The following is a 15,122-nucleotide window of genomic DNA, read 5'->3' on the forward strand; positions in this document are numbered from 1 at the left end:
CCTCTGATGAACTGACAAAGTGAGTGCTGTTGGAGGTTTGGCCATGAGTCCGCCCAACCAAATTAGAGTGGGCAAACACATTTTTAGATGGATAGTCTGTGCCCGGTAAAACCTGGAGGTAAGGGGCAGTGAAAACTGTAAAATGCTCCCCTCATCATGGGAGAAAACTCCCTTGGAGAGAAGGGCATTGTTTTGTTTACATTTCAAACTAAAATCTCACTTTTGCATTTCGTTAGGTCTATAAAATAAAACTTTGTAAGTTTGTCATGTGACTCCCATATAATGACAGAGCTGACCAACAAACTTACGATGCATTGACAGGAAATGCTGTCAAGGCGGTTCCTGCTAATGGAGGAGATGGCTGCTGTGCCAATGTATATCTCAAAATTTGGCAGACAGAGATGCTTTTATACCAGCATGACCAGTGTGTCAGTGTCCTGGCTGGTAAAAAAATTTGAAAACTCACCTAAAGCCAGTATTTTAACCTTCACCAGTACATACTCTAAACAGTAAATGTAAGAAGAAAGCACTTTAAAATGAGTCCTACTGCTGCGCTAATGACCCCAGATTAGTAGTTAAAGAAATACACAAAGGCCTTGTTAAAAATGAATGCCAACAATTTCATATAGTTTCTACTAAAAAATCATGTCCTGGCCTTTGCAGAATATTAAAACATCAACTGTTGTCCTGTATTTTCCTCTGAGTAAGTTGGAATCCCTAGCAAGATTGAAATATGTTAATTCGGATAGTGTGGTTCTGCCTGGAGTGTTTAAGAAGATTGCGGTTGGTGTGTAAAACATTACGGGATTTGCAATATTCCCTTTACAGTGTGCTGATACTAATGGGAGAACGTTGAGATCGATAAAGGTGCGGAGCTCAAAGGATGCTAGTTTCAGGCACTTGGGGCATGTTGAAAAGAAAAGTTATGGAGCGCCGTGTTAGCCTTCTTGGCTTAATGCCATGCTCCGTCACTTTTGAAACACAGTTCTGTACCATATTTACAATAATACGGTGCAGCCCTGTGTTTCCCCCTGCGCTGGTGCTAATTACAGCTGCCTAGCGCCAACGCAGGCACCCTTTCAGCATAGTGCAAGGGGGCCTGCATTGTGGGAATGATTGTTTACATGCAGGGAGGTGTTCCTTCCTGCAGATAAATAATCTTAAATGGCAAGTTGTAACTTCTATGTGTGCAACTTTGTGCAGCACACATAGAAGTTGCAACTCTTCATTTTTCAAATGATTGTTTATGTGCAGGAAGGGACACCTTCCTGCACATGAACAATCATGCATGGCGTTTTGTTGTTTTTATGTGTGCTGCACAATGCATTTCTCCTCGTTGCGCTATGTTAAGACCAGTTTTTGTGGGGTCTTAATTTTGGGGCTGCTCCATATTTACCCCACCCTTGTAAATATGGGGCTGCATCAAAATCAATGGGTGTTGCGGGGATACGCCCATCGAAATACCATTGCCTACCCCGTTCATGCAAAGTATAACGTGAAAGGGTGCCTTATTTACAAGGCAACTTTAAGGCACATTAAGTAGCTTAATGCAGCCTTGTAAATAAGGTGAAGCCCACATCACTACAGGAAAATTTAAAGAAGAGACATTCCTGTGGCGAAAGAGGCTTCTAAATATGCACACCACAACAAGGTAATGTGCCATTGGGAACTAGAAGGGCACAAGACCCCGGACCGGGTCAAGCCCTCCTAATGTGAGTTGCCCGGGGACCGTTCAAAACAGGAAGGCCAACCTTAATGGAAGAGGATGCCTCACACACATAACAGTATCATGCTTCATCATCTGCATCCGCTCCCCACCCTGGTGAGAGGGTGCTACCAGGGAAGACTCAACCTCCACGAAGACTTGTGGTAGGAGGGAGTTTTTACATAAAACTACTGGACAAATAACGGGGTCCAGCTAAGTAAGAAACACCTTCCGATTCCTCAGTTATCACCTTTATTCGTGAGGACCTTAGGTATGTTAAAATTCAATCTAATGACGGGTATCACAGAGCGCCATACCTCACGCCCGTCCTTTACCTCCTTGTAAATATGCCCCAGAGTTGGTTGTGCATGAGACAACTTTGTCAAATTCATCATTGCAATTTCTGTTGCAGCCATATGTTATATACATTATGAAGGCAGTGGTCTGTGTGAGGGACAAAATAAATGGGTTGAGGGTGAGTCCAATGATGTGATTGCTGAGTAGATTGTGAGTAGTGAATGAATGGAATGGTTGTGTAATTCTGTAGTTGAAGAACACGTCACCAGTTTTGTTAGACGTGTTTGTGAAGGATTATGTAGCCACCTAGAATGAGCTAATTAAAGATTAGGAATGAGTGTGGGGATTAGTATAGTGCAAGTCTTTTTTCCATGGTGACTAGTGCAGCTAGGTCCATGGTGGTCATGTGGTCTATGGTTTCTGCTGCCAGACCTAAGGTGAATATGGCGGTTTATGTTACGGTACATTATGTTATGTTATATTATGTTATGTAGGTTTGTAGACCACCCAGGAGGGTATCCTAGCACCGAGCAGGTGTGATACTAGTTACACCGAGGGCCTAGTGGGACTTCTCAAATGCCAGGCCTTTAGCTTCTTGCAGAATTCATTAAGTCAGCATTAGTTCTTTGGATAACATCAGGAGCAGTTTCACAAAGACTGTCAGGTCCAATTGCGGGTTGTTGCTGCTGTAAATGGCGGTGATTTCTTGCCTGAAGAATTGAAAGAGATTGCTGCAGAGTTCCTGCCAGTAGGTGATTGAGTTGGAGTTGACCACTAATGAGGTGAAATCCTTCACAATGCTAACATTTCCTTGCTTCTGTTGGGGCGGGCATTAATACAGTCTACCATGTGGCATGCTGTTGAATCAGTGTTTGACATGGGTGGACTTAATATGATTGTGTGAGATAGTAGTCATGTTTCTTGTTTTTTGTATGCAATCAAGGTAGTGGCTTACATGGTTGGTGAAGCGCAGGGGCTCTGGCACAATATGCCTAGAAGTTGTCATAAGTGCCAAGAAGGGTTTGGCTTGGGTTGCCATCTTTAGCTGGTTTGATCCTTTTATATAGACATGTTGCAGAGGATCGGCTGTTGGTAAATCGTTTTACATGGGCTAGACAAATCAGGCAATCACTAAATGGCAGCTATTGGAGGGACTTCATGGGATAAATGGGTAGGATCAAAATGTTATGGTGGTGGGTCTACCAGAATAGAATGAGGAGGCCAAAGGCTCCTTTTAAAAATGCAAAGAATGGATAAAAAGGCAAATTTCAGCATTTTTTCTACCTTCCTTTAATTTGATATTGATCCAAGTCCATAAAATGTATATATGTAGTTATTACTGTCATTTATACATATTGTATTATTTTATCTGCAAAAACATCTAGCTAAACATCTGTGCTGAAATAATGGGTGCTGCACTTTGTAGTTTAATCCCCCGAAAGAGTACTCAGTGGATCAGGGTTAGAATAAATACGTGCATGCATGCCCCTACAATAATGCATATCATATGAGGGTGATGAAGAGCTGCACCCTCCATCCTAAAAAATAAAATATTTGTTTATTGAATGCATAATAATAATAGTATTCTGTGTACCAATTATAACCAAGCACACTTCCAATGGACCTCAGATGACTTTAAATCTATTGTTTATTATTTAAGAGGGACTATAATAATACATGAAATGTTCTTTTTAACGGCAGACCACACAGCACAATATACAAATAACTAGTAGGTGTTTCAGTTGGTGGATACCAAGTTAGGGAAATTAACATGGTTCTTTTGGTTCTTGCAGTGGTAACATTCTACAGTAATTCAGGCCTAGCCTTGCTTGCTTACTGCCCATTATGTCGGATGGCATGTAGAGCAGAAACAAAGGACATAAACTTCTGTCTTTCGTTGGCACGTTTCTGTACAATGCCCCAGCTGTGGCTTAGGGCCAGATGTAGGTATCCAAATACCGGTCGGAAACGTCAGAAAATACCGATTTTCAGCCGTTTCCGACCGGTATTTGGATATTGAGATGTAGGGGCATGTTAAATTACAGAATCAGTAATTTTACCGAATTTGTAATTTTTCCGATTCGGTAAAGTACCGAATTGGTAAAATTACCGATTCTTTAATTTAACATGTAGGTAGGACTGTAATCAATGCTACAAGGGTTTAAGAATTCGTTATTTACCACCAACTAGAAGTTGGTGGTAAATAATGAAAACCCTTCAAAAAACATTTTTTTTGCTTTAAAAAACGTGCCATGTTGCAGACATACATGCCCTAAGGGATGTGCACCCATGCCCAATTGAGGGGTGCAACAGGGTGTCAAAGTGACACCCTGTTCCCCTTGCAAATTTGGTAATTTTACCGAATCGGTATTTACCGATTCGGTAATTGGCTTTGATTCCTATGGGCCTCAAATCCCATAGGAATCAATGGCAATTACCGAATCGGTAAATACCGATTTGGTAATTACCGCATCATTCTGATTCGGTAATTTCAAAAGTGAAATTACCTACAGCCCATTTACCTACTCTTAAATACCGAATCGGTATGATTCGGTATTTAAGAGTAGGTAAATCGAGATTACCTACATCTGGGCCTTAGTGTCTTTGTTTCTGTTTCCACTGTGAGACAAAATTCTAACAGTCTTTCTGCATTGTTGTTTATTGCTCCACATAATTCCTTTCCCATGGCTTTGTCATGGTAATTGCTCTCATTTGCCACTTTACCATTCAAGTCTCCCATCAAAATGTTCTGGTTGTGGTTCGGCACGGCTCCAAGCTCAGCATACATCTGTTGGATAAGGCTGGCGTGAAGAAGAGGTTCACTACTTATAAAACAGCCTTTAGAGAGGAGAAGGAATGTTGCAAACAATCTGTCAGAGCCTAAAATTTAGCGAGGTCTAGTGAAGGAATGGAACCATACCTTGTCCTCACATATAACGCCCAGGATAGATTTTTAATGACACGTTTTAGGCTCAACATTTTACATTATTTATTAGCTGAACCAGCAGGTTTTATTAATTGTGTAGAGCCAAAGGGTCCCTGCGGCTGCAATCATCGATCTCCGAAGGATACCCTTCATTTTGTATTACTTTGCCCTTTTTACTGTATCTAATGAATTTGTTAAAAATAAATAAATTCAGGCATGCCAAGGTTGCCCTTTTACATTTACAAATGGTTCAAGACTCCTTTACTCTGCTTTCCATCACAAGTTTTTTAAGGCTAGCATTGAAACTAAGAGAGACAAGAGGATCTGTGTAAAGGAGTGGGGGGTAGATAGGGGACTACTGGATCATAATGAACTGTAATGAACACTGTTGTGCCCTTTTAAAAAAAAAATTCTCTGTACAGATGACAAGAATGTGTGTATCATAAAGGAATTAACTTACTTACTTACTTACATCTGTTGGTAGAATATGCCCTTGAATGTTTCTTTTGTATCATTTGTTGCAGTATAGCCCTTACTATTCCTGCATATAAGAGCTAGCCAAATGGAAATAACAACAGAATTCATAAAAAGAAATGCCCATATTCAGAGGAAAACTCTGTATCTGCAATGAGCGTAGGTTATTAGAGACAACACTTACTATGATTATTTCTCCCAAGAATACATTGCAATCACCACAGCTTTATTTTTGTCTATTTTGTAAAGTGCTGCACACAGCCAGAGATCATCTGAAAGTGCTTTGATTAGGGAGACAAGTCTCAGCAGTGGTGCTTGAAGTGGATATTCTTCTGGGCCTTTGTCTGGTTAGCAGTAGGGTCAGGCAGAAGGCTATGGCATCCGAGGTGAGACACATACAGGCATGCGGAAATCCATCTAGAATGTATTTATTCCACAGCAGTTCATTTGCTATTTCTCCCTTACACTCAGGAGCAAGGTGGAAGAGTAATTATCTTACATTTCACTTTCTCTCATACATACGCACACACTTACTTACCACTCACCTCTCTTTCTTTTTCCCTCCCCTCTGCTCTGTGGATTTGTCAACTCTGTGTTTTCTTGTTTTTTTTAGTGCAGGCAGGAGATCCATTTTCCTGTGCCTTCCCCATCTCCAGATATCTGCCCTCCAGAGCTGACCGTGTCAGGTAAGGCGAAGTAGAGAGAATCAAGACGTTCAGGAAAAGAATGTGGCGTATGTCATGTCCGATTTTATTGATTAAGTTACAAGCAGCATCATGTTTCCAGGAGTGGTGCTTTGGCAATTTGTGCTTTACACGGCACGTTCTCACTAAATGGTGTCCTGGTTTTTGAGTAGCGGAACACTGACCTGGAAATGTATGCAATGCTCAGACGTGAGTCCCTTGCTCACTGCACCATCAGGATTCAAGCAAGCCGGGCCGAAGACGGCTGAAATGCCAGAAACCAGTCCCCGGAAGCTTGTTTCCTTCCCAGTGAAAGAATTGGCTTGGTAGTTTGGTTTGCCCTGTTCCCATGATGCACTGGGCCAGGGACAGACTAATTTGCATATATCCAGGTTCTGAGCTGGGATGGTGCAGTGAGCTAAAAAACGGTGTTGGATTAGGCCCTGATCTCTTGACTGGGTGAGAGTATTCTGCTTAATTCAGAAACTCTGTCCATCACCACCCCCTGTTGTTTAATTATTTTGTCCACCATAAGCGTGGAAGGGTATACTCAGACGTGAGTCCCTTGCTCACTGCACCATCAGAATTCAAGCAAGCCGGGCCGAAGACGGCTGAAATGCCAGAAACCGGCCCCCGGAAGCTTGTTTCCGTCCCAGTGAAAGAATTGGCTTGGTAGTTTGGTTTGCCCTGTTCCCATGATGCACTGGGCCAGGGACAGACTAATTTACATATAGCCAGGTTCTGAGCTGGGATGGTGCAGTGAGCTAAAAAACGGTGTTGGATTAAGCCCTGATCTCTTGACTGGGTGAGAGTATTCTGCTTAATTCAGAAACTCTGTCCATCACCACCCCCTGTTGTTTAATTATGAGGAAAAATAAGTGGCAGTCCCCCAAAAATGAGTGCTGGTGAGCCCCACCTGCAACCACTAGCTCAAATTAAGACCTGTATGTATAGAAGCAGTAGGTACCCTTTTCCGAGCTAGGGACATATTTATCAAAAGTTCACATGACATGGGCAGCAAACAAATTTGCTGCGCTGTAGTGCTTGAATGGGCGAGAGATGAAAAGTGGCAAATCTAAGATATGGTGCTCTTCATCTCTCTCCTAGCTCCGGCACACTTGTGGCTGCCTAGCCCCAACGCAGGCACCCTTGCACTATGCTGCAAGACTGCTTGCTTTACAGGCAGGATTGTTTTTGTGTAGGATAAGATACCTTCCTGTACAAAAAAATCCACAGAGCCATATTCTTCTTTTTATGCATGATGCACGAATAGAAAGAGGAAATAACGAGGAGAAATAAACAGATTTCCCCTCATCACACCCCTCTCTGGTAGAACTACCTATTTCATGCAATTCCAGCTTTAAAAACCTTAGTATTTCTGGAATTGCATGAACGCCGATGCTCCATCTTTGGAATGTCTAACGCTAAGAAATGTAACACAACACAAGCTGCAGCATTGCTTTACAAAGTCACACAAGGCCATGCAAAATATACCTTGCGTGCCTTTGTGAACCCCAAACAATCCTTTGTGTTGCCCTGAGTCATCCTGCATGAGGCAAGGATGACGCAAAGACTTAGTAAATCTGCGCCCAATTGTTTTAGCGATGAATACGTATGTTCAGATCCGGTGTAAAAGCAGTGGCTGTACTGCTGAAAGTAAAATTTGAGTGGTGGGTATGCCCTTTAAAGCTGGTTTTATATATATATATATTTTTTACAGAGTTTTATATAGTGCAAACTTGACCCGAATCGGGTATCTGAGCGCTTTACATAGCACCAATTGCATTACATGAGGACACATTCATTTTGGTTAGGCGAGGGAGATTAAGTGATTTGCCCAGAATCACAGGATGTTCAGCGTCATGGCCGAGACTCTAATCCAGTTTCCCTGTTTCGAGGTCGGCCGCCCTAGCCTTTAGGTCAACTCCTCTCATTTAATGGTCATGGCTGCTTTTTAGCAGGTTTTAGAGTTAACATATTGTGAAGCAGGTCTTAGTATTTTAGATGCACATGTTCTGTATAAGGTTGGCATTGGGGAAGTAGGATTCTGTTCGTGGATAACATTTTAGGAGATGGTATGAGGGTTTTAGGAGTCCGTTAACAATGCAGTGCTGATATTTTAGCTTAAATTGTGTTGTTTAGAGCTAGTATTTTGGCACTGAATATAGTGTTTAATGATGTTGTTAGGTGTATAAAGTTAAGTTCTGAGCACTTATTATACACTGAAATGTTTGTACAGTCTATAAATTGTGTGTAGAGCATGTTTCAGTCGAGTATTGTAGTTGCAAGCAAATACCTTTCAGGGTTACGGAGTACCAGCCCACAGTTTAGACCCACCTAAGGGATACATTTTTGGGGGGGAAATGCCATATGTGTTGGAGACTTTTTGGAGAATGAAAGAATGGTGAACGTACTTCAATTTCAGGAAACTCGCGAAAGGAACCCACACCCCGTAGCTCACCTCACTGTCTCCCTCTCATTCAGCCCCCGCTTCTCCTGGTTTTCGGAGCTCTGCTGCTAGCCAGTCAAAAGTCACACTGGACCCGCACATCCGACTGAAAGAAGAGAAACTGGAGCTGGTGAGTGCCGCGGATCCTGTTTGACAAGGGAATATGGAACGGGTGTGTCCAGAATTGTGCGTGATAAGAGAAGCGATTACTGACAAGACTTTAGGGCCTCACTGGGAGACAGAAGCATGGACCTGGCGAATGTCCAAGATCACAGAGTGCGAGGGGCAACTAGAGCAAGAGAATGTCTAGGATCCAGGGTGGACATTGCCACTCTCGAGCATAGTGTTTTCTAATGGTATTTTGTTAGCATAGCTGATCTCTTAGGGTGAAAATGTTCTCTTGTTGCCATCCCAACACGTTTCTTCCCATTTAAGGCCTGTGTATCCCCCTCTGGAGAGTTTCAGCATAAGAGATTTGAGGTTTTACTTGCACATGCATCATTCTCTTTGATGTAAATCCTCCCAGCTATCCTCTAAGATATTTGGGGTCCATCCTATGTCAATAGTATAGGAATTCGTCATAGGTATATAGATAGAAGTTTAATTCCAGTCATTTGAGCTAAGACATTATATTAATTTCCTACATTAATATCAGTACTTTCAGCAGATGAATCACTTTATGTTCATTCCGAGACTTCCTAACTGTTTAAAATCAGCACCTAAGATTGCAGTGGATAGTTCAATGACAGCAAAGGAAATTGCCGACTGAAAGAAGAGAAACTGGAGCTGGTGAGTGCCTCGGATCCTGTTTGACAGGGGAATATGGAACGGGTGTGTCCAGAATTGTGCGTGATAAGAGAAGCGATTACTGACAAGACTTTAGGGCCTCACTGGGAGACAGAAGCAGGGAACCGGTGAATGTCCAAGTTCACAGAGTGCGAGGGGCAACTAGAGCAAGAGAATGGCTAGGATCCAGGGTGGACACTGCCACTCTCGATCACAGTGTTTTCTAATAGCATAGCTGATCTCTTAGGGTGAAAATGTTCTCTTGTTGCCATCCCAACACGTTTCTTCCCATTTAAGGCCTGTGTGTGTCCCTCTCTGGAGAGTTTCAGCATAGGAGATTTGAGGTTTCACCTGCACATGCATTATTCTCTTTGATGTAAATCCTCCCAGCTATCCTCTAAGATATTTGGGGTCCATCCTATGTCAATAGTATAGGAATTCGTCATAGGTATATAGATAGAAGTTTAATTCCAGTCATTTGAGCTAAGACATTATATTAATTTCCTACATTAATATCAGTACTTTCAGCAGATGAATCACTTTATGTTCATTCCGAGACTTCCTAACTGTTTAAAATCAGCACCTAAGATTGCAGTGGATAGTTCAATGACAGCAAAGGAAATTGCCGACTGAAAGAAGAGAAACTGGAGCTGGTGAGTGCCTCGGATCCTGTTTGACAGGGGAATATGGAACGGGTGTGTCCAGAATTGTGCGTGATAAGAGAAGCGATATATGACCACTGAGTAAAGAATTTGATGTTTTTTCTCCTCAAAGTCTCTAAAGGCTCTCTGGCTTTGCACATTCGATTAACATTCTGCAGTAAATGTATGAGTCAGGCGAGCGCTGTCTGTTTTACAGTGTAAGCAAAAGGCCATGATTAGGGATGATTAGACATTGTGATCATATTCCCATAGCTTTATCTCCTGCCCATGTGCCCAAAAGAGCCAACACCCCAGGTCACTTCCTTGACCACTAGGCAGTGCACTGATGCTGCAGTGGCTGGTTGTAGAAGGAACTGGTGTGGAGACAGACCAGAACCTCAGCTGTAATAGTGGTGCTGGAGTGGTTGCAGCAGGAGAAAAGGAGCCATGGGAAGAGGAGCATGATTGACCACAAGTCCTTGCTCACAACTAGAGTTCATACAGAGACCCTACCCTTTTCAATCGGAAGCTGCCGCCATGAAGACGAGCCTCAGGGACACAGGTGCATCTGCTCAACAGCATGCAAATGATCCTCAACTATATCTAAAACCAGCGACAAGCACCTTACATACCCATCGGGTTGAACTGTACAATTGAATGTTAAATAATTTCCCCAATGCTTAATTCCCCAGAAAGACATCCTCTTATGCTTTTATAAGGTTTTGGAATTATTCCTGGTTGTGCAATGTACTTTCATACTTTTATCACTGGCATACAGCTTCTTATATATGTTACTTTAACTCTATCAGCCGTCTCTGTGGATGGTTTAGCAATATTGAGACCCCCCATGGGCACTGTGCATTATGCTCTGTAATTACAAAACTATAGGGTGAGAAATGCTTTTAAAAGATGGACTTTGATTTTACCTCGGGTTTTCTTTAAAATTGATCAGTTCATGACACTGCATGAATTTGCATGTCTTTCCAGAAATTTCACAAATTTGAGTGTTTTACAGCTTCTTGTTTATGTTGCTTTCATCCTATTTGCTTTGGTTCCTTAAAATCACAACTGTACTGCTGTATGCCACTCTGCTCTACTTTACGCTACTCTACTCTATGCTACTCTACCTAATGCTACTCCAATCTACTTCTTTCTACTCTACTCTGTGCCACTCTATTCCACTCCACTCTATGCCACTCCATGCCACTGTATGCTACCCCATGCCACTGTAAGCCACTCCATTCTACTCTGCACCACTCCACTGTATTCTATGCCACGTTACTCTATGCCACTCCACTCTACTCAGTTACTCCACTCTACCCCACTCTACTCTACTCTATCCACTCTACTCTACTCTATGCCACTCTGTCCACTCCACTCTGCACCACTCCACTCTATGCCACTCCTCGCTCCATGCCACTCTCCACTCCACTTTACTCCAACCATGTCTATGCAGCTCCTCTCTATGCCACTCCACTGTACTTTATGTCACTCTACTCTATGCCACTCCATACCACTGTATGCTATTCTACACCACTCTGTGCCACTCCACTCCACTCCACTCTTATCTACTCTACTCTATGCCACTTTACTCTGTGCCACCTCACTCTGCTCTGTGCCTCCTCACTCTACTCTGTGCCACTCGCACCACTCCGAGCCACTCCACTCCACTATATGCCACTCTCCACTCCACTCCATGTCACTCTATGGCACTCTACTCTATGCCTCTCCACTCTACTCTAAACCACTGTACACAACTGCACTCTATACTTCTCCACTCTATGTGACTCCACACCACTCTACTCTACTCCGCACCACTCCACTCTTTGCCACTCTACTATTCGCCACTTCTCTCCATGCCACTCCACTCCACAATGCCACTCTGTGACATTCTATGCCACTCCACTCAATGCCACTCTTCTCTATACGCTCCACTCCACTCTGTGCCACTCCACTCTACGTCACTCCTTTTTACTCTATGCCACACCATGCCACTCTACGCCACTCTACTCAACTCCACTCTACTCCATTTACTACTATACACCACTCTGCGCCCCTCCACACCACTTCACTCAGCTCTGCTCTACTCCACTTTGTGCCACTCCAGTCTCTGCCATTGTGCTCACATTCTACTCTATTCCGCACCACTCCACTCTTTGCCACTCTACTATTCGCCACTCCTCTCCATGCCACTCCACTCCACAATGCCACTCTGTGGCATTCTATGCCACTCCACTCAATGCCACTCTTCTCTATACGCTCCACTTCACTCTACGCCACTCTGTGCCCCTTTCCTTACAATTAATCAGTGTATGACACTGCAGGCCTGATTCACAAAGGCAATCTGAGACAAAAGTCTAATTTTACGACTTTTGATATTCACAGAGGTATTTTACGAGTCGTATCTTTACGACCACAGTCAGTTCGCTTTTAGGTCATGTCACAGCACTGAGACAGCTCTGATAAACACCACGGAGGAAATATGCACCGCATTAGATGGCGGAGGGTTGGCGGCTCTCATCCTCCTTGACCTGTCCGCGGCATTTGATACTGTGGACCACACCTTGTTGACTGAATGCCTAAAGAGCATAGGTTTGGGAGGTAAGGACCTCACACTTTAAACTTTTTTTAGCAGATATGACTCAGACAGTGCAACTAGGCGATTTTACATCTGCACCTTTTATTCTGCATTGTGGGGTACCACAGGGCTCTTCATTGAGCCCTTTGCTTTTTAGGTCTCGCCTACGCAGCGCGCATGCGTTGCTTAGGAAAAGACCTTTTGAAATCGATTCAGCTTTGAAGGCAAAAACGTGCACGCATTGCATTGCTTTGAATGCAACGCGTGCACATTTGGCGATTCCCTTGCGGGATCGAGCTTTCAAACCATATGTTTGTAATTAACATATGGTTTCTGCTAGCTCCCGCAAGGAAAACAGGCGCCAGCCGCTCCTCGCTCCCCTTCCCCTGCTGCCTCCACCTCTCCTTGTAAAACTTTTTTTTTACATTCAGCACGAATCGCACGCTTGTTGCGAATGTTAATCTTTTCTCCCACACTAGAGAATAGCTGGGTGACATCATGAGGGGGATGTGTGCGGGGATGAAAGGAGCCCCCTTCGCTGGCGACATGACTCAGCACTGGGACTGGACCCCCGTATGCCATCTCTAAAGAGAGAGAGAGCATGTCAGCGCACAATCACAGGGCTCGCTTTTCCATGGGACCCTGCTATTCAAGCCTCGCACGCTGATTCCACTTTCTTGTTCGAGCCTGGAGTCCCCCGTTCCGATCCACCTTTACGATCACTTTATCGCCGTCCTTGTGATAGAAGCAGATAGCGGACTGACGCTGCACTTTAGCCAGGAAGGGGTGTCGGTAAAAGCCAGCTCAGGTCCCTAGGCCCGCCTTCCCCTCCTAGAGACAGCCCACCTACTCACACCCCTAGACCTCCTCTGCCCTTGCTTTCATTTCCTTGGCAGCGTGTCATTTATTACCGTCCCTCGACGCTCCTGTACTCCTGCCCCCAAGCTTGTTTTAATTTGCGATTCCTCTCTGTAAGGTAGCTGTGGCTCACTGTCACTCCAGGGGATCCATTGTGCATAGCGCCCAAAGCAAAGGTGTTAACAGCAGGACGAGCGCACCAACCCCTATTTAGGCGCCAGGTTTTCTACGGCACTACCCACGGCTCAGGTCCCAGCAGTGTTTCAGGTGAGGGGCCCCACTTTTGCAGCTAAGGTTGGCTCCTTTCCCACAGACAAATACGGGCCCTTTGTTCACGTTTTAAGATTGTGCAATGGCGGTTCGGGCATGAAACACAAATAGAACTATTTGTACAATCATCTGTTTTAATGTTTAATATGGCCTGTCTGTTTTTGTTTACTTACATTATGAGTAACAGATCATTAGGATAGCTCTAGATAACCTTTGCATTGCTTTTTTTCTGTATTTCGTGTTTTATGTAAGTTCCTAATTTTTGTACCGGCCCGGACATTGAAATGTTAGTCATGTCAGTTTAAAACCGTTCAGGTGGTAGTCTATTTGCAGCAATGAGCGGGCTATGATAGGGAGTAGAGGAGTCAACATTTTATTATCACTTTGCAGAAGTCTTTGCACGTGACATTTAAAGAGATTTGCTGGAGAGATGGTGAAAAAGGACAATAAGTCATGTACTGCATTTTTTGGGGTTTCATTTTAAACCTCTCTCCTGTAAATCAGGTCATCTTAACTGATATAATCCAGCCAAGATTGAGTTTATTGAATGGGATTACTATTCATACTCTATTTGAGTTCTAATCCATTTGCCACCTCCTGCAGTAAGCTTTTACTGACGCCCTGTAGTATGTATGCCTTGACAGATATCCTGCAGTAAGTATTCCTTGACTGACCTGCGGTAATCTTTGACTGAGCTCCTGCAGTAATCCTTGACTGACCTCCTGCGGTGATCCTTGACTGACCTCCTGCGGTAAGCCTTGACTGACCTCCTGCGGTAAGCCTTGACTGACCTCCTGTGGCAAGCCCTGACTGACCACCTGCGGTAAGCCTTGACTGACATCCTACGGTAAACCTTGACTGGCCTCCAGTGGTTTGTATGCCTTGACTGACCTCCTGCGGTATGCCTTGACTGACCTTCTGCGGTATGCCTTGACTGACCTCCTGCGGTATGCCTTGACTGACCTCTTGCAGTCAGCCTTGACTGACCTCCTGCGGTCAGCATTGGCTGACCTCCTACTGTATACCTTGACTGATCTCCTGCAGTATGCCTTGACTGACCTCCTGCGGTACGTCTTGACTGATCTCCTGCAGTATGCCTTTACTGATCTCCTGCGCTACGTCTTGACTGACCTCCTGCGCTACGTCTTGACTGACCTCCTGCGGTATGTCTTGACTGACCTCCAGTGGTACGTCTTGACTGATCTCCTGCAGTACGTTGTGATTGACCTCCTGTGGTATGCCTTGACTGACCTCCTGCGGTCAGCATTGACTGACCTCCTACTGTATACCTAGACTGATCACCTGCCGTATGCCTTGACTGACCTCCTGCAGTATGCCTTGACTGAATTCCTGCAGTAAGCTTTGACTGACCTCCTGCAGTATGCATTGACTGCTCGCTATTGTATCTTTTGAGACAAGTATAGAAGATGAGCACTTCTAGTAAACAAAATAGAA

The 15,122-nt window shown here is 44.0% G+C and overlaps 1 protein-coding gene across 1 annotated transcript in view; it reads left to right on the plus strand.

Moving 5' to 3' along the window:
• Positions 1 to 15,122, plus strand: part of LOC147685423 (syntaxin-binding protein 4-like) — a 986,001-nt gene that overhangs the window by 384,198 nt on the left and 586,681 nt on the right. Inside the window, exons 10-11 of the mRNA XM_086939786.1 lie at positions 6,016 to 6,088; positions 8,570 to 8,664. Coding sequence (XP_086795912.1) covers positions 6,016 to 6,088; positions 8,570 to 8,664 — 168 coding nt within the window. The remainder of the gene's footprint in view (positions 1 to 6,015; positions 6,089 to 8,569; positions 8,665 to 15,122) is intronic.

Source organism: Lissotriton vulgaris, chromosome 10 (assembly GCF_964263255.1).
Source record: "Lissotriton vulgaris chromosome 10, aLisVul1.2, whole genome shotgun sequence".
Classification (NCBI taxonomy): Eukaryota; Metazoa; Chordata; class Amphibia; order Caudata; family Salamandridae; genus Lissotriton; species Lissotriton vulgaris.